This window comes from Babylonia areolata, chromosome 2, assembly GCF_041734735.1.
Source record: "Babylonia areolata isolate BAREFJ2019XMU chromosome 2, ASM4173473v1, whole genome shotgun sequence".
Lineage (NCBI taxonomy): Eukaryota > Metazoa > Mollusca > Gastropoda > Neogastropoda > Buccinidae > Babylonia > Babylonia areolata.
Window position 1 is genome coordinate 5,436,998 of NC_134877.1, and position 19,341 is coordinate 5,456,338.

Genomic DNA, 19,341 nt, shown 5'->3' on the forward strand with positions numbered 1-19,341 from the left:
AATCCGTTACATATAGAACCCCCCATCCCTTATACTACTGGCTGCCTACCTGGGCAGAGCCGACTGACGGCTGCCACTGGGCGGCTCATCATTCGTTTCCTGTGCCCTTCAGTCAGATTTCACACATACATACACACTCAGACATATAACATTACCGTTTTGTTTATTTACCACGCCATGTAGGCAGCCATACTCCGTTCATGCTGAATGAAGATCTGCGAAAGACCTGCCTATCGCTGTGAATAACGATCTGCATGTCATGCTGAATGAAGAATCACTGACACACGAACATATTTGTCTTGTACACACACACAGACAGAAAGGAGAACAGACAGACAGACAAAAAGATTAACAAACGAAAAGCATAGACACCTTCAAGCATGTCTTGTTTAAGAACTTTAATTGTACTTCACAAACAAACTTTATGAGCTGTTACATCATGAAATGTTTCTTCTGTTGCATTTGTACAAGCAAAAGCATTTGACAAATCACTCGGAAGTGAAGATAAAGCCACAAAGTACGCTTTGAATGTGTGCATCTATTTGTGGATTATTTTACATTGTTGAAAAGTTCATCTGAATGAACTGTAAGATCACAGACCATTGGTGTACAATTAAGTGCGTATCTGTGCATGCATGTTATGGATCAAGTTTCTATACACTACAGGAGACTGAAGCAGGAGAAGGGGTGGGAGAAGGAGAAAGAAATGAAGTCAGAAGAGACGACACACTGATTAAAGAAAATGGTTAAGATAGAAATGTTACTATACGGAATATACAGTAAGAAAAAATAAACTCAAATAAAATCACAGAAATAAAAAACACCTCAACAGACAAAAGGTCAAGACTCTCGTACCAAAAGTAAATACAAAAAGCTAACAATGCCACATGTAAATAACAGTACTGTCAATGTAAAGTATATGTAGTGTAAAGACAGAAAAACAAGCCAAAACTTTATATTCAGGCTGAAAAAGGGAGGTTAAAGAAAGATCTCTTGTGTATTGAGAAAAAAACAGCTGTTTGGAAAACCAAAACAAACTAAATTCACCTAAATGTCAATATGGCATATATATTTTGAAAAAAAAAGAACAAATTCTTGCTTTCATATTGTTTCATAACAAACTATAATACAGTTCCATTATTTCATTAAAGTTTTATTTACCTGAACACTGCAGAATATAAAAAAATCTCCACATCTGCTATGCAATTACAGTCAATATCAAAACACTTTTGGAACATAATGGCAACAATATAAAATCAATAACATTGGAAAGTAACCTCTTTTGCATATACTTATTCATTCCCACAAAGCTGTTTCAATTCTAAACAACAAAATCTTGACCCAAATTTCTGAATATGAAGAATAAATTCTCCTCTGTATTTCACCAATTGACTAACAGTGATGTAGGCTTGAAAACTGAAACAAAGACTTTCATGGGACAATACAGAAATGAATGAACCTGGATCTGTCTGCAAGAGATGAAGAACTCAAAATGGGGTACTTGAAACCTTCTCCTACATGGAATGATGAATTCAGAATATGTGTATTGCTCCTCTCCATATCCAGCCCTTAATCAGTTTTCTGTATCCATCATCAACTTTCAGCATGAAGGGTTTCTGTCAATTCAACTGTCTACATTCAAATACTGTAAAGTGGTACAACTTTGAACAGTTGGATGCCGCCAATAAATAAATGCATAAGTCTCTTAATCAACCAGACTTTCACTGTAGCTTCAGTTCAATTAATTCCTCAATGGGGCGTCACCGAGTTCAGACAACTCCATGTACACCACACCACATCTGCTTTCAATTATCATGGTGATTTTTCTTAAGCAGTCTTATGCTTTCTTATATGTACAAACAAAAACTGTATAAAATCATGTCCAAACCCTGTGAACATGTTCACAAAACTAATTAATAATAATCTGAAAATGGAAAGCGCTCTAGGAAAATAAGTGAAAAAAAACAACTTAATGCTGAATAAAGTCCTCCACCCTCATAAACATTTTAAGTGCACCATGGAACATTTTTCCTTTGTGTGTGTGTGTGTGCGTGCGCACATCTGTGTATGAGTGTGTGTGTTGGTCATTGATTTAATGTCTGTTCACTAAAGTGATTTTAGACTGGGAAAAAAAAAGAAGAAAAAAAATGCAGTGTTTGTGTACAAACTGTATACAATTACAAGTGTGTGTGTGTGGAAGTGTGTGTGCATGAGCATCAGAATGCATGCATCTCTTTATGAGAACTTCTTGTAATCATTTCTTAAAATCGCTAATATCTCGACTCGGCATGGACCAAAAAATACACAACACTGAAACATACTGAAAAAGCTGACACACACATTTTTTTTTACAAATTCTAAAAAAATAATAAATGCTGTATAATCTTAAAAAAAATAATAACTACTTTATAATCTGTCTTATCCAAAGGTATCTAACCTTTTAAATTTCTCCATGTAGAGTCACTCATCAAAACAACTAAGAATATGGCATGGACCAATGAATGCACAATGCTGATACACACTGAAAAAAATGACTCGCAAATCAATAGTTTTTTGTAAATATGATACTATCATCATAAGTTATCTTGACCAAAAGTCATGTGTAACTGTTGAAATTTGTTCATATCAATGCCTCCTCCCCATCTTCTTACACTGAAAATGTTCTTTCCAAGTAAGAGATGCGGTTCAAATTACAACAGACAAAACAAAAAATATATATCATACAATTCTCTTTTTCATACACAACAGCAAAGATGACATAACATTTCAGACCAAAACACTGCAAGATATTTCACACTGATTTTCTCCTCTGTTCACCACTCCTGCTCCCTCTTATCTACAAGTTGCTTTTTAGGTGTGCAGCCATTTTTATCACACCATTCTGGCAACCACACTCCCTTTTAGGAGGATAAACCAATTTTATTTTTCCCGGGAAAACTTGCATGCACACTGACAAAACTGGAGCTGTAACAAACGTCGAGGATTTCTTTCTTGTGTGAGATTTTTTGGGGGTCCTTCTAACCTAAAGACCAATCAGAACAGAAGTGACAGAGCCTGACCACCTGTGGGAAAAGAAAATCTTCCAGTCTTCCAAGACAGAACCTGGATACCTATTTGTCTCGGGGGCACTTGTGCAGAGCAGCTATTACTATGTTCAAAGTGAATAAATTATGACCGAATGGTTCTTCATGTTTCAAAATTTTAAAAAAAAATTTTATTTTATAAAAGTGACTTTTTGCTGTTGTTGTTTTCATTACATCTTATACTAATCACGCAATGATTGTTCATCAGAAGGTGTTGCCTGAAAATGCATAAATAGAAATAATAATCATGAAGTGTTCTTCTGTCGTGCTGTTACCTCACAGAGAGGCTCATGACCCTTCACATTATATATATATAAAATTTCAAAAGAGAAGCAGCAATTCTCAGAAAATTCAATCAGTTTCTATAACATGCATCAGGACAGCACTAAATAAAACAATGTTTTTAATGTTGTAAAATGAATATTTCACAAGTTACAATCAGGAAAATCCAGTAAAACACACTGCATTCACATACGCCACCAAAACGATGCCGCATTGACTGCAAATCTAATGATGAAAAAATAATGAAAAAAACAAACAAGCACATTGAATGAAGAAACCTACAACCATCACAATAGCCCAAAAATAAAAAAATTAAAGAGAGAGAGGGAGAGCACAAAAACCATGTTCCAATCAAAACCTCAGAGCCAGCAACTTAAAAAGAAATAAGATACTCGGGGTAAGCCTGAGAATCATGGAAAATGACAAAAACAGTGGCGTTCTGAGGGGCGTTACTGACCGAGTCGTAGGGTCTGTTGGAGTTGGGTTTGTTGGGAGCCATCCTCATGCTCGAATTTCCCGGCGTGTACTCTCCAACCAGAACTCGAGCTTGAAACATGTGGCCACCTTGTGCGAAGCCCATGGAGGTAGCAGAATCGGCAGCAAAGTATACCCCATTTCCCAAAGCCGTGCCTGCATCAACAAAACCCCAAACAATTACCAGTTCCACACATGATTACTGATTGCACACATTTCTAACATTCTAGCATTCTAACAGCAAATGATCTGGTGGGCTCAACTCAAAAAGAAGATATTGTTTACGATGCTTAATTTCCACGACGAATGAATCAGTATAGACTGCAATGTACTCGGTTGTTTTGTTTGACATAACACTGAGACATGAAAAAATATATATGATATAAAATCCAAAAAAAACAGTAGGGATACTTTTGCTACGTAAAGTTGATGGGTTTTTTTTTGGTATTTGAATTCTATCTGACCATGAACAGCAGTTTTCATGAACTGCTGGAGTGATTTCAATGCTGTTTGGTTCAGAAGAGGTCTTCTTCCACAATTTGCTGGAACTGGGTGGCCATTTTGACCTTGACTTAGGCTTAATCACACAAGGTCAAACAAAATCTTTTCGATGCTTTGTGTTGTTTTGTACAGTTTACTTAACACAAAGTTTTCTTTTATGTGCTCTGAAACGTGTGTGGGTGAAAATGGTCTTTTCACACCATTTTCAATATTTTAACTTTGATTTTAATTTTATGTGGACTGAGCAAGGCATGAGTGAATTGTCATTTTAATGTTATTTTAATCGACCTTTTGATACTATATGGTCTTCTCTTCAAGTCGTTTTTAAAGCTGTTTAGTATTCAGCCCTGATACGGCCTTTTTGCAGTGGACTGGGCAATCTGCAGCATGATTTGATTTCAGCAACGTTCCCTTGTCTGCACGTCATGGGTCGGTAGAACCCACATCATTCTGGGGAATGAAAAGAAGGGGTTAAGTAAACAGTGCCCTTTGCTGTTCTGGTGTATGTTTATTCGTGGCTCCCCAAGAAACTGCTGTACGGCGAACTCCAACATGGCAAGCGCTCCCATGGAGGCCAAAAGAAGCGCTTCAAAGACACTCTGAAAGCTTCTCTGAAGGCCTTCAACATCAGCCACGACACATGGGAGCTGAATGCAATGGACAGACCAAAGTGGCGTTCAGCTGTCCACAAAGGCACCAAATCCTGTGAGGCCAACAGAATCGCTGCAGCAGAGCAACGCAGACAGGCCAGGAAAAGCAGTGCCAGCAAGTCCCTGACAGCCGCCACCATCCCCTGTCCACACTGCGTCAGAACCTTCCGGGCGTGGATTGGCCTGATCAGTCATCTGCGCACCCACAGAGCCCAACCCACCCACCCCCAGGATGACTAGATGGTCCTTGTCGATCCCGACGGACAAACCACCATATGTTTATTCTTTAGAAAGTGTGGGTTTGTGTGATGAAAAAAAAAACCACCACCAGGAAAGGAGTTGCTATTTATTCCTTAACTAATTAACCAAGACACTAGAAAATGTGCCGAAAAGGAGGAGTTTGTATTATACTCCATGTTTGGTGTTAAATATACTTACCATGTCAAACTGATGCAAACTAGGCCTATTGGTTTGCTCTGCTTGGCCAAATTTCGCGCGGCTAACAGTGAAAAGACGGGCCCACCCGCTCTCAGCCAATCAAATGCCTCTAAAAACTATAAGCGCTTAATCATTCCGTGGCCATGAACAAAAATGCCCCATGAGAACCACGGCGGAGACGCGGGGGCGGACGGGCGGGCATTCGAGTTTGACATGGTAAGTATATTTAACACCAAACATGGAGTATAATACAAACTCCTCCTTTTGGTGTCATATACTGTACCATGTCAAACTGATGCAGAATTTAAAGCAAATGGAGGAGGTCAACGCCTACTGGTTCATATGGGGAGCCCTTGTAACTGAGACGGCAGTGTTAGCCGCGACAAAGGAAATCCCCTTGGAACCGTCAGCCCTGGTCATACGGAAATTCCTGAGGTAGAAGTTGATGAAGGGATTCTCAGACCGCCAGAAGGCTGCCTCCAAGACATGCTGCGTTGGCACTGAGTGCTGGAAAGCAGCCGAAGTAGCTATGGCCCGCACTTCGTGTGCTCTGGGATGAAGACAGCTGATATCCCTGTGTGCATGAGAGTAGGCTCTACGAATGACTTGGGAAACCTGGCGGGAAATGGTGCCTGCAGCGATGTCTTTCTTGTAATTCTCATTGAGGGAGATGAGCAGACACCTCTGAGAAGAACGCCTATGGCGAGACCTATCCCAATAATATTTGAGACACCGAACAGGACAGGTGCCTATCCTCATCTTGGGCAAGAATATCAGACAAAGGTCTGACCCTCAGAGAGGGGGAAGGAACCTCAGGGTCTTGGTTCTTAGCCAGAAACTCTGGAAGGAAACGAATAGTGATGGAACCATCTCTGTGGAAGGCCAGATCTTGTGGCATTCCACTAAGCCCATGCAGCTCACTTCTACGACTGCCTGTGGCCAGCCACAGAAGGAAAGTGGTCTTGAGGGTGAGGATGTCAAAAGGAATAGTCCCCAATGGTAGGAAGGGCTGTTTTCGAATGAAATACAGCACCAGGAACAAGTCCCAGAGGGGCACTCTTCTGGGGTCTCTAGCTTCCTTCAGAGGGGCACCCCTAGCCACCTCTCTGAGCAGGCAATCCGCTTCAAAGGCGGAACCACCTAGCTGTTTGCATTGTGGTACAGAAGGCAGACCTGTACCCTCGCACAGAACTAGCAGACAGGATGAACCGAGGAGCAGAGAGCCAGAAAGTTGGCCAGCTGCATGCTCGTAAGGTTCGTAGGGGTAATGCCCTGAGCTGTACACCACCGCAACCATTTCTTCCAGCGAAAGTCATACAAAGTCTCCGTTCCCTGCCTCCTTGCTCTGGTGACTATGGAGAGGAGGTCAGAGGAGGCACACCCCTGGGTCAGCACAGCCGACACAGAGGCCGACCGAGGGGTCGAGGACTTCAATGGTGATGCTGACAGTTCTGACCGCACAGCAGCCATGCGTGCTGGTGGAGCAGTTGAGGATTGGAATGCGGAGTGCCCGAGCGAGGCTGCCTCAGCAGATGAGATTTGGTTTCAAGTTCCAGGGGTGGGAACATGTGTCAGGGACTGAAGGTCCGGAAACCAGGTCTGGACTGGCCATTTCGGCGCAATGAGGATCAGCTGCGGGTGTTCCAATCTGTCTTTCCGTATCACCTTGGACAGAATTGGAAAGGGAGGAAACGCGGAGGCAATCAGACTGCTCCAATCTAGAGAGAGAGCATCCACTGCCCACGCTTCTGGGTCGGCAACCGAAGAGACGGAAGTGGGAAGTCTCTTGTTGAACAAGGTCCACCATCGGCCGAAACCACTGTTCCCACACCCCCTGAAGGCTGTCCTTGTCCAGGGTGCACTCTGTGCGTATGACACTCTTGGACCTGCTAAGAGCATCTGCCAAGAAGTTGGTTTTTCCTGCTCAGTGTCTCGCTGAAAGTGCAATGCCCTTGCTGTGGCACCAACGGAGGAGAGCCTCAGTCCGCATGGAGAGGTCTGCCGAGTGCGCTCCCCCATTTGTTCACATAACATGCGACCGTCGTCTTGTCCGTGAACAAGCGGATGGTCTTGCCAGTGGCCTCCCCCATGAAGTGCAGGAGAGTCCTGCAAACTGCCTCCAGTTCCAGAACATTGATGTGGCACAGGCGCTCCTCCAGGGACCAAGTCCCTGCTGCATAGAGTGAGTCCATGTGGGCTCCCCAGCCCAGGGAGGAGGCGTCTGTGAAGAGTGGCACCTGAAGAGTAGGTGGGGCTAAGGGCACCCCCTGTGTCCGAAGGGGGGTGATTAACCACTCTGATGTCACCTCGAGGAACCACTCGCCCAGACATATCTGGGTATCCCATAGCTGAGTGCTCTGGTACCGGCGTAACCTCAGTGCCCTCTGGAGAGGGCGCTTGAGAACCCTGTCCAGGGGAATGAGAGGTGCCGTGGACTCCATCATGCCCAAGAGGGAAGAAAGTGTCTGTGCTGTATCTTGGGAGGAGTGGCGCCAGTGGCTGAGGAGGCCTGCCAGACGGTCCCAGTGATCTGGCGCCAGAGAGACTATCATAGACCGCGTGTCGAATCTCATCCCTAAGAAGTCGAAGGACTGACGTGGGGACAGATCGCATATCTGCTGGTCCATGAGGAAGCCCAGTTGGGAGCAAAGGTCTAGAAGTCTGGCCGTATGACTCAGGCACAGGGCCTGCGACTGGGCCAGGATAAGCAAGTCGTCCAGGTACACACAGAGACAAATGGATTCCGAGCGGACGATGGACACCAATTCCCGCACCACCTTGGTAGACAGGAAAGGGGCAAGGGACAGACCAAATGGGAGGGCCGGGAACTGGAACCCCTTGTCCCTCCACACGAACCTCAAGTACCGACGGGATGCCGAATGGATGAGTATATGAAAATAAGCATCTTCCAGATCGATAGAGGTAGTCCAATCACCTTGTTGGATGGTCTCCCGAATCTGTGCCTGTGTGTCCCTCTTGAATTTGATTTTGGGGAGGAATTTGTTGAGGGGGGACAAGTCCAAAACTGGTCTCCACCCTCCCGAGACCTTTGGAATCACCAACAACCAGCCGTAAAAACCGGGGCCCGGGTCCGAGAGTTGAGATATAGCCCCATGAGGAGTGGGTGCGATATCTCTTTTTCTAGGACGCTCTCCTGCTCCGTCGAGCTGGGCACCTAAGGAGGAGGAGTGGATCTTAGGGGGGGGGAGGTCCTCCACCCAAGACAGCATGTACCCCGACTCTAGCACCGACATAATCCCGTCGTTGAGTCCCAGAGCACACTACTGATGTGCATGCCGGGACAAGTTTCCTACTTGGAGGGGCTGAACGACTGGTGGTGCTGAATCGGGGCCCAGTCATTGGGGGTGCTGCCTTCTGGCCTTGGGCATGGCCGGTCGGCTTGGACGGACATAAGGTGGTTTATTCCTCTGCCACTGATTCAGCACACGCTGCCTTGACAGGCGGCGTGGTATATGGAGAGGCCCTGGTGGCCGGTCTCTTCAATGGCATAGAACCCTGGAGCCCATGAGAGGTGTGGGCCAAATATGAGGCCACCTCCCTGTTTGTCTCTGCCCTGTGGCTGACAAAATGGGGCGGGAACTGGCCGAAGAGGGAGTGCTGCTGTGCTGGGATGGACCGCAGGGCAGCCCTCTCCTCCACAGGAATGTTAGAGAGGCTGAAAATGGCATCACGCCGCGCTAGCACAGTATTGAAGTGAAGGCTGGTAGCTGTGTCTGCAGCTGCCGTGAGACCAGATGCTACCCTATTGCCAAAAGCGTGTAACCTCTGGTCGGTGAAGAGGCCCGGCGGGACAGAGGAAGGAGACCCCTTGTCCTGATTAACCGGACACTGTTCCCACAGCTCATTGGCCCTGTGAAGGAACGTGTCGAAGGTGTACGCCGTGGAAACCTCGAGGGGGCAGCGGCGGGCCAATTTGTCCCACTCTGCTAACGTTTTAAAGGATAGGTTAGCTGAAGTGGGGAAGGTGGTGCGCTGTGAGACCAACATCCTGTCCTGTGCGGAGGGCTCTGCTCCGCTGTAGGCAGGGTGGTCCTGTGTGTACCAGGACCACACCCCTCCCTTGGAGGAATCTTTAAGAAACTTTCCCGGGGAAAAGGCGCCCGGGGCAGAGAGAGACTCCCTGCCTGGAGGAGGGATGGAAGCAGCACCCCTGACAGTGCGGGCTGGCTTATTAAGCCATACCTGCACCATTTCTGGCACTCCGAGTTGCCTTGTGGTTCTGGAGTTAGAGTCACATGGCGTAAGGAGGGTCAAGGGTAACAAAGTAGCCTGAGGGACTGATTCGGCCTACGTGACCCTATTGGGGAGGGTCAGTTCGAGCTCGGCAAAGTCCGAGTTTGGTTCAAGCTGGTCCCTAGGAAGGCACGGGCTCAATCTGTCCCCCCTGGGATGTGGGCGAAGAGTGCTCATCTGCTTGTTCGTCCTCATCCGAAGACAGGGGCTCCCACTCTTGTTCGCAGTCCATCCCCTGCTGGGTGCCATCCCAAGTGGATGTACCCACTGGGGCGTCCTGTGAACTGTGGTCAGCCCAGCGGGATGAGCTGGGACGATCCCGAGCCGGGACCATGGCCGCCACTGTTATGTCCTTGACACCTGAAGCGGGTGGGGAGCGTGTGGACCGTAGGTCCAACCATGCTTGGGATGGTGGGTGCCACACCTTTTCAGAGAGGGCGTCCCTGGATGCAAGAGTGACCCACGAGTGCTGTGTGGGGACAAACACCCACTCATCTCACTGTAGGGCCGAGGGCTGGGCAGGTGGGGACTGCCGGCTCCGCCGGGCCGAGTAGGGCCCCTGAGCAGCCGTCTGTCCTGACAAGGAGGCCGTTGTGACCGTGGAGGTCACCTGTGGGTTGACAGAGGCCCGATTTGTGGACAGAGTGGCAATATTGGTCGAGGAGCTCGACCTGACCGACAAGTCGATCCCACTTGTCGGGGCTGTGTGTGTCACCCTGTGAGATGTGCTGGGTTGGGTCCGGTGGGGAGCGGACAAGGGGCTGGCCCTTGGTGCTCCCGGCAACCCAGTGTGCACCCTAGGTGCGCCCCAGTACGGGTAGAATGGGGGTAACCACCCGTGGGCACCAGCCATACTGTGACCCGAACCCCAAGGGTCACTGGTGCAATGACCTACATGAAGGGAACAACCTGGCCAAGTCGGAGGGAGGTCAGGTCCGACTTGGGTGTCAGTCCCGCCCGAAGACGAGCGGGCTGACTGCCCGGAACCGCCTGACACGCACGGGCCTCCCCCAGCAGGGGAGACCGGCCGGATAGCGGGAAGACCTGCAGAGCAGGTTGCCACGCGCCCCGAATCCCCTTCCGTGGGGAGACTGGGGTGGCTTGGCCCGGGGGTGGGCAAAGTAGAGATCCCCCCCCGGAACTAAATTTTTCTCCCCCCCCAAAAGGAGGTGGGGGAGGGGGGTCGACAGAGAAGGGAGGAGGGGGAACAACAATGGGGCACGTGAGGGCCGTCTCCGAGTGGGGACCCGGGTAATGGCCGGGCGCGGCCTCCCCTTGGGAGTCCGCGCCTAGCTGCGAGTCCCCACAGCACAGAGATGACTTGCCATTCACCCTTCTCCCTGCCTCGCGCTGGGACACCTCGGGAGGCGACGCTCGTACCTCTTTCCCCCCGGTCCCCTTCATGACCGTTTTACTGGTACGAACGTCGCCTCCGCGATCAGCGTCTAACGACGCGTCGCCGCGGTCCGTATCAGGAGGAATCATGAGCTCCGGGCCTGGGAGAGTCTCTTACCGAGTCTCAATCCCAGCATCATGATCCCCTGCCTTCGTGGTATGGCACATGAGGCATGGAACCCGCGCTTAGGCACCCAGCGAAAATCCGACCCCCAACAGAGAAAGGAAAGACAGGATCGACTTAGAGGCAGAAAAAATCGAACGAATCGAGGGTGCCGAGTCGAATAGAGTACACAGAATGTAAGAATACAATAAACACAAGCCGCATGCAACAAAATAAGGCCAAAAGGATACGCTGAATAGCCGAAAAAAGCGTAAGACGAGACAGAGCGTAAACCTGACAAGATGGCGTGGAGAGCCTTGGCCAAAGGAATGATTAAGCGCTTATAGTTTTTAGAGGCGTTTGATTGGCTGAGAGCGGGTGGGCCCGTCTTTTCACTGTTAGCCGCGCGAAATTTGGCCAAGCAGAGCAAACCAATAGGCCTAGTTTGCATCAGTTTGACATGGTACAGTATATGACACCAAATCAATCCCCGTAGACAATTTGAGGCATGCACACGAAATCTATGAGTCAATCTAACAAAATATGGATTTTGAAACTATTTTTTTTACAGACAAAAAAAAAAAGATCTGCAAGACCCACGACATGGGGAGAAGGTTAGCAACATATATTCACCATGTCTACCACAGTAGCTTCGATTGAACCCGTTGGTGATGATGCCGTCCACACTGTCGGAGGGAGTTCCATGGAACAGCCGCTTTTCATTCTCCGTCCCTTTGGGGTTGTTCTGCTCCAGTTCTTTCTTCTTCACTTTGAACTGCTGGAAAAGCGACGGGTTCTGGATCCTTTCAATCTGTAACAGAAACAGGTGATCTCTCGTACATGGCATGAGAAATTGCATCGGTGAAAAGCTTTGTAGGTGGCGTTCCATATGTGCTGAATCAATACATGCACCGCAAAGCCCAGCAAGTGATCTCCTCTAAAAGGCATGATAAGTCGCATCAGTTAAAAAAACCCTCTGTAGGTGGTTTTCCATATGTTTTGAATCAATACATGCACCACAAATCCCAACAGGTGATCTCCTGTGCAAGGCATGAGAGATCACATCGGTAAAAAGTGGTAAAAAGCTTTGTAGGTGGTTTTTCATATGTTTTGAATCAATACATGCACTGCAAAGCCCAACAAGTGATCTCCTGTGCAACGCATGAGAGATATCGGTAAAAAGTGGTAAAAAGCTTTGTAGGTGGTGTTCCATATAACGTTAATATGTGATGAATCAGTACATGCCCCTGTCAATCCCAACCAAAGCGCAGCTTGGCAGCAGTGCAGGGTCTCATTTTGTGTGTGGCCTCCTGATGACCAAAAATATGGATCGCTGGCACGGAAACTGCAGCAGACGAATCTAGACGTGGCTGTGCACGTTGATTCAGGATGAATGGCACATGAGTAATTCCACCGAAATGGTGCAGATGATGTGACAGCAATAAAAATAAGTAACTAAACAAATCAATAAACAGATCAATAAGATTTTCAAAATGATTGATGAACAAAGATACCTCAGAATGGTATCGTATTATCATCGCTCCATTTCAATCAGTACACACCTCCAAACACAGTCAGCAAGTATACATGGAAGTGGATAAGCAAAAGAATAAAGAAGTACCCTTTGGAAAGCGTTAACATTTGCACAATAAAATAAGTACCTTTTTGACTTGTGCCTGTCCACCGAAATGTGCAGCCACTTTTTTGTATTCGCCGCTGTCAGGCTTCAGTTCAACTCGCTTCACTTTTTCCCCTTTCATCGGTGCCCAGTGAGTCGGCAGCGGGATCTCCTGCTTCTTCTCTGTAACACACACACACACACACACACACACACACACACACACACACGCACACACACACACACACACGCGCACACACACACACATGCACACACAAACACACACACGAACCTCACTCACACACACACACGCACACACACACATGCGCACACAAACACAAACACACACATCACACTCACACACACACACAAACACACACATGCACACACAAACACACACATGAACCTCACTCTCACACACACACACGCATGCGCACACAAACACAAACACACACATGCACCTCACACACACACACACACAGACCCACACACATGCACACACAAACACAAACACACGCACAAACAACTCGATGAAAACAGACTTTCATCAAATGAATGAATACAAATGTGCTTTTAAAAACTTATATCGTAATCAACACCACTAAATAGAAAACGAAAAAAACAGAAGGCATTATATACGACTAAGATAAGAAGCATAAGGAACAGCTTTTCAAAAAACTGACGATCAGCCTAGCAGATTCTCTACTCTTGCGTGAAATAAGTTGATGACCTAGCTCTACATGTATCCTTTTCAGCTACGATAATAGACACCTTGATCTTCACCAAATCTAGATCTGCTCATTGATAAGCACAACCAACAGGAGTATTCCTCGTCGTTTCAACGGGAAAACACTGGTTCTTACTCTCTTTCCCAGGCTTAGCAAACACTACTACTTGCAAAGCCAACTCTTCTTCTTCTTCTGCATTCGTGGGCTGCAACTCCCACGTTCACTCATATGCACACGAGTGGGCTTTTACGTGTATGACCGTTTTTACACCGCCATATAGCCATCCATACTCCACTTTCGGGAGTGTGCATGCTGGGTATGTTCTTGTTTCCATAACCCACCGAACGCTGACATGGATTACAGGATCTTTAACGTGCGTATTTGATCTTCTGCTTGCATATACACACGAAGGGGGTTCAGGCACTAGCAGGTCTGCACATATGTTGACCTGGGAGATGGTAAAAATCTCCACCCTTTACCCACCAGGCGCCGTCACCGTGATTCAAACCCGGAACCCTCAGATTGAAAGTCCAACGCTTTAACCACTCGGCTATTGCACCTGGCAAAGCCAACTGAAAATCTACAGTGTGTTGACAAGGTTTGCTTTTTTCTAATGACAACCTTACTGGTCACCTCTCTCTCTCTCTCACTCTCTCTCTTTTCACTCTGCCCGCTTATTTGTCTGTCTATCTGTCCGTCTGTCTCTGTCTATGTTACTATCTCCTTTTCTTCTTTTCATCTCTAATATAAGTTTTCCTTGATATTTCTCATATTTGTCCACTTCTTTTTCTTCTTCTTTTTCACTGTTATCATTATCGTTTTTTTATCGTTTTTATTTTGTATTTGTTTTTGAGGGCTTTAGTCAATTTCCCATAGCACAGGAAAAGTTGAATGTCAAGTTCTGTTACAATGTGGAAAGCAGTGAAAACATGCATGACCCATCGATTTTGACTTAAGTCACTCATGGCGGAGAACTGTCGATGCTGTTATCAAGTTTTGTTACAATGTGAAAAATAGTCCTTTTAACATGCATGACCCCTCGATTTCGACTAAAGTCGCTCATGGCGGAGAACTGTCGATGCAGTTATCAAGTTTTGTTACAATGTGAAAAACAGTCCTTTTAACATGCATGACCCCTCCACTTAAAGTCGCCTATGGCAGCAAAAGTGTTAATCTCAGCCATTTGAGTAACCAGGTTCTATTTTCCAGGTTGGATGCACACTTGGGAAGCTTGTAACACACAGAGTGCTGATACGGATTATTGGATCTTTGAACATGCATGTTTGATCTTCAGTATGCACATACATGGAATCAGGGGATCTGCCCATGTACTGGCCTTGGAGACAGGAAACACCTCCACCCTCAACCCACTAGACACTGCTGTCAATGAAGCACACTGTCATGAAATGCGACCATCGACGATGAAGTGAACGTCAGGATTGCAAGAGCAAGCGCAACTTTTGGTAGACTCAATGCAAATGTCTGGAACAGAAGAGGCATTAGTCTTGAGACCAAGCTAAAGGTCTACAGAGCAGTAGTTCTCCCCACACTACTGTACGCCTGCGAAACTTGGACAGTGTACCAACGACATGCCAAGAAGCTGAACCACTTCCACACAACATGCCTCAGGAAGCTACTGAACATCAAGTGGCAAGACAAGACCCCAGACACAGAAGTGCTCGCAAAAGCCACCCTTCCCAGCATCTTCACCATCCTGATGCAGTCCCAGCTTCGCTGGGCTGGACACATGGCGCGCATGCCAGACCATCGGCTGCCCAAAAGGCTCTTCTATGGCGAGCTGCAACAAGGGAAGAGATCACACGGAGGTCAGAAGAAGCGCTTCAGAGATACTCTGAAAGTCTCTCTGAAAGCGTTTGATATCAACCCTGACTCCTGGGAGGAATCTGCAGTGAACCGTGACAAATGGCGCGCTGCTGTGCACAAAGGCGCCAAGTTGTGCGAGGCCAACAGGACTGCTGCAGCTGTTGAGAAGAGGCAGGCCAGAAAGTCACGGGCAAACAAGCTCCCTGACAGTGGTATGCCTGTCTTTGTCTGCTCCAACTGTCAGCGAACATTTCGTGCGCAGATTGGACTATTCAGCCATCTGCGCATTCACAGATAGATTCATGAGCATCCTCCCCCCCACCCCACCACCACCCTCCCCCCATCCCCCAGCTGGATGACAACGATGGTCATCATCGATCTCGATGGACACACCACCACATGTAATCAGGGGATCTGCCCATGTACTGGCCTTGGAGACAGGAAACACCGCTACCCTCAACCCACTAGACACTGCTGTCAATCAAGATCACGCCCTCGCAGATTCGAGCGAGAGAACCAGACACCTCAAGCTTTAACCACTTGGCTGCTGCACCCATCAAAATTGTTTTATGTGTAATCACTACAACAAAATAATATGATTTTAGGATGCACACCAACCCAAAAGGATAAAAAAAACTATGCAAAAAAAAAAAAAAAGCATTACCCTCCAAGATGTCTCTGCGCTTGACAGCCACAGGGTGACCGGAGTGGTCGACTGGGTACTCCTTGCGATCTTTGAAAACAATTTTGTACTTCCGGCGTCTTTTGTCTGAAAAGTAGACCTCCTTTTCCTTTTTCTTGAAGGCGCCTTCAATGAGAAGGACTTGCTCTGGCTCAAAGTCGACAAACTTGTCTTTGCTAGCCTCATACTGCCAGCGGACAGGCGGCCCGCCTGCAGCTAGGTGGCGCTCTGTGGCGGCGGCGTACATGACGTCTTTCATGTTGCTGACAGCTTTGGCGACGTTGATCTCAACGCCTTTGACCGTGACGGAGCTTTTCGATTTGTCCACGACAATCTCCACATCGTGTTTGTTCTGCAGCTTGTACAGCTCCTCAATCTGAAACCCGGAACAGTTCTTGTAAAGGGCATGGTCATTGTCGCTGTTTAAAGACAAAAATAAAGGATGAGCCTGATCACTGAAATTTCCAATAAATTATTTGTATTTGTATTTCATTTTATCACAACAGATTTCTCTGTGTGAAGTTTGGGCTGCTCTCCCCAGGGAGAGCGCGTCGCTACACTACAGTGCCACCCATTTTGTTGGTATTTTTTCCTGCGTGCAGTTTTATTAGTTTTTCCTATCAAAGTGGATTTTTCTACAGAATTTTGCCAGGAACAACCCTTTTGTTGCCAAGGGTTCTTTTACGTGTGCTAAGTGCATGCTGCACACGGGACCTCGGTTTATCATCTCATCCAAATGACTAGCATCCAGACCACCACTCAAGGTCTAGTGGAGGGGGAGAAAATATTGGCAGCTGAGCCGTGATTCGAACCAGCGCGCTTCCTAGGCGGACGTGTTACCTCTAGGCCATCACTCCACATGCAGTAACAACAAAATATACATAAATTTGATACAGTCGCCCAAGTATTATATAAGTGTACCAACAAAAAAAAAGTTTAAAACAAAGTTTCAGTTTCAAGTTGTCAAAGGTACTAACTGACCTATAGACACTGCACCACATATATAGTATACAAAAAATAAATTAAAAATTAAAAAGAACTAAAGGAGCATATGCTAGACTTCAGCATAAACCCAATGCACTGGTCAGGCCTTAAAACAAAGTGACTGTAAACAGAATTTTGCAAAACGTTCTATAATTGAAAACGGCGGATTTTTTTTTTTCTCCAGCACCATGGAAGCTTCAAAACAGTGAAGTACTTTTTTTTTTGAGAGAGAGAGAGAAAGTGTGACAGAACAGAGAATGGTTTTCACAGCTGCATTCAGTATGAGACTTCCCTTCCTGATGTAATATTCACTTTTCAAATGCTGACTAGAGTCAAACAATCTGCTGTTGCTTTCGTTTTGTTTTGTTTGCTTTTTTTGTTGTTTTTTTTGTATGTGTGGTGTGTTTTTTTTTATTATCTGAAGAATGTAGTTGGATGGTGAAATGCTTGTTATGAATTTATGAAACCATAGCACTGATTGACAAAGCTGTCCAAAGTTTCTTCATGTTATCTTGTTACAACTGTGTGTGCATGTGTGTGTGTTTGTGTGTGTGTGTATGCGCATATACGACTACATGTGTGCATGTGGAATGGAGGGGGCATTGTATGTGTGTGTGTGGGGTGGGTGGGGGGTGGGTGTTTGCATGTCTGCTGCATGCTTAGAAATATTTCTATCACATACGATTACTACTCTGCTCGATTTCCAAAATTTGATTATAAGAACAACATTAACACACACACACACACACACACACACACACACACATTTATATGCACAAAAACACACACGTACATTTTCACACACACACACACAAACACACTCTCACACTTTAATACCTGTCTTGGGCTGAGGGTTGCGAGGATAGGGTTGGTCTCTGTGTGGGAAGTACAAACATGCTTCACATGCCTGTAGATCTTCTCGCGGGCCGCTTCGATGGCAGCCTTTTCCATGGAGACTATGAAGACGTCCACGCCACTCTCTTTCTTCTTGCCACCATGATCCCCTTCGGATGCACCACTTCCATCTGAACACAGACACCATTATCAACAAACTAATCAATCAACTAACTGGCTGAATGACTGGCCGACTGACTGATTGACTGATTGATCGATTGTATGCTCAAGTCCTGATCTTCTTCTTCTTCTGCGTTCACTCGTATGCACACGAGTGGGCTTTTACGTGTATGACCTTTTTTACCCCGCCATGCAGGCAGCCATAATCCGTTTTTGGGGGTGTGCATGCTGGGTATGTTCTTGTTTCCATAACCCACCGAACGCTGACATGGATTACAGGATCTTTAACGTGTGTATTTGATCTTCTGCTTGCATATACACACGAAGGGGGTTCAGGCACTAGCAGGTCTGCACATATGTTGACCTGGGAGATCGGAAAAATCTCCACCCTTTACCCACCAGGCGCCGTCACCGTGATTCGAACCCGGGACCCTCAGATTGATAGTCCAACGCTTTAACCACTCGGCTATTGCGCCCGTTCCAAGTCCTGATGAAAACTGTCTTATTTTTGTCAGTATACTGAAGAGTTTCCTTGCTTCTGCTGATGGAATTATCCACCCTGTTGACCTGTTTTCTTGCTTGCATGTCTTTTATTTTCTTCTGTATTCAATAAAAATGGATATAACTAAGAAGAAAACAAATGATAATTAAAAGCGTATATAATGCTGATATATATTTTCAAAATACATAATGCTGACATTCGTTCCATTATTTTGTCTATCAGCCTTTTCTTTTCAATGGGCTATGGGTGAAAACAAAACAAAACAAAAATGCAAGGTTTATGTGCAGGGAACAATGCAAATGCATGGAATGGATCAAGTTTACAATCCATCTTTATTTCATGATGTAGCAATTACAACTAGTAAAACATTTTGTACATATTTTCTCACACAGACACACAGACCCAGAGCCACACACACACACACACACATACATACACACACAAATACACAACAAACACGCACACACTACAAACACAAACACACTCTACAAACACACACAAACACATACACTACAAACAAACAGACGCACACCACAAACACACACACATACAAATACACACACTACAAACATACAAACACACACACACACTGCAAACACACACACACACAAACTTCAAATAACCACCTGAGCCTTCCTCCATCCCACCAGTGGCGGCACCGGGGTCGAAAGCAGCGATGTAAGGGCCCAGCATCTGTTTCTGGAACACCACCACACGCACCTCCCGCAGGTTGCGGGCCCTGTCAGAGAAGGCAGACACTGCCTGCTGCATAGCGTCGGCCAAAGCTGTGGGATCGGCACCTCGACCTC

The 19,341-nt window shown here is 46.3% G+C and overlaps 1 protein-coding gene across 5 annotated transcripts in view; it reads right to left on the bottom strand.

Annotated features, from left to right (window-relative positions):
* Positions 1 to 383: 383 nt before the first annotated feature.
* LOC143296841 (protein mono-ADP-ribosyltransferase PARP14-like) overlaps positions 384 to 19,341 on the bottom strand; it is a 63,353-nt gene continuing 44,395 nt past the window's right edge. For all 5 annotated transcript variants that reach the window (XM_076608848.1, XM_076608830.1, XM_076608825.1 and 2 more), the window contains 6 exons: positions 19,159 to 19,341; positions 17,854 to 18,041; positions 16,015 to 16,408; positions 12,842 to 12,981; positions 11,814 to 11,991; positions 384 to 3,995 (listed from right to left, as the gene is read on the bottom strand). In XM_076608848.1, coding sequence (XP_076464963.1) covers positions 3,739 to 3,995; positions 11,814 to 11,991; positions 12,842 to 12,981; positions 16,015 to 16,408; positions 17,854 to 18,041; positions 19,159 to 19,341 — 1,340 coding nt within the window. In that variant the 3' untranslated portion in view covers positions 384 to 3,738. The remainder of the gene's footprint in view (positions 3,996 to 11,813; positions 11,992 to 12,841; positions 12,982 to 16,014; positions 16,409 to 17,853; positions 18,042 to 19,158) is intronic.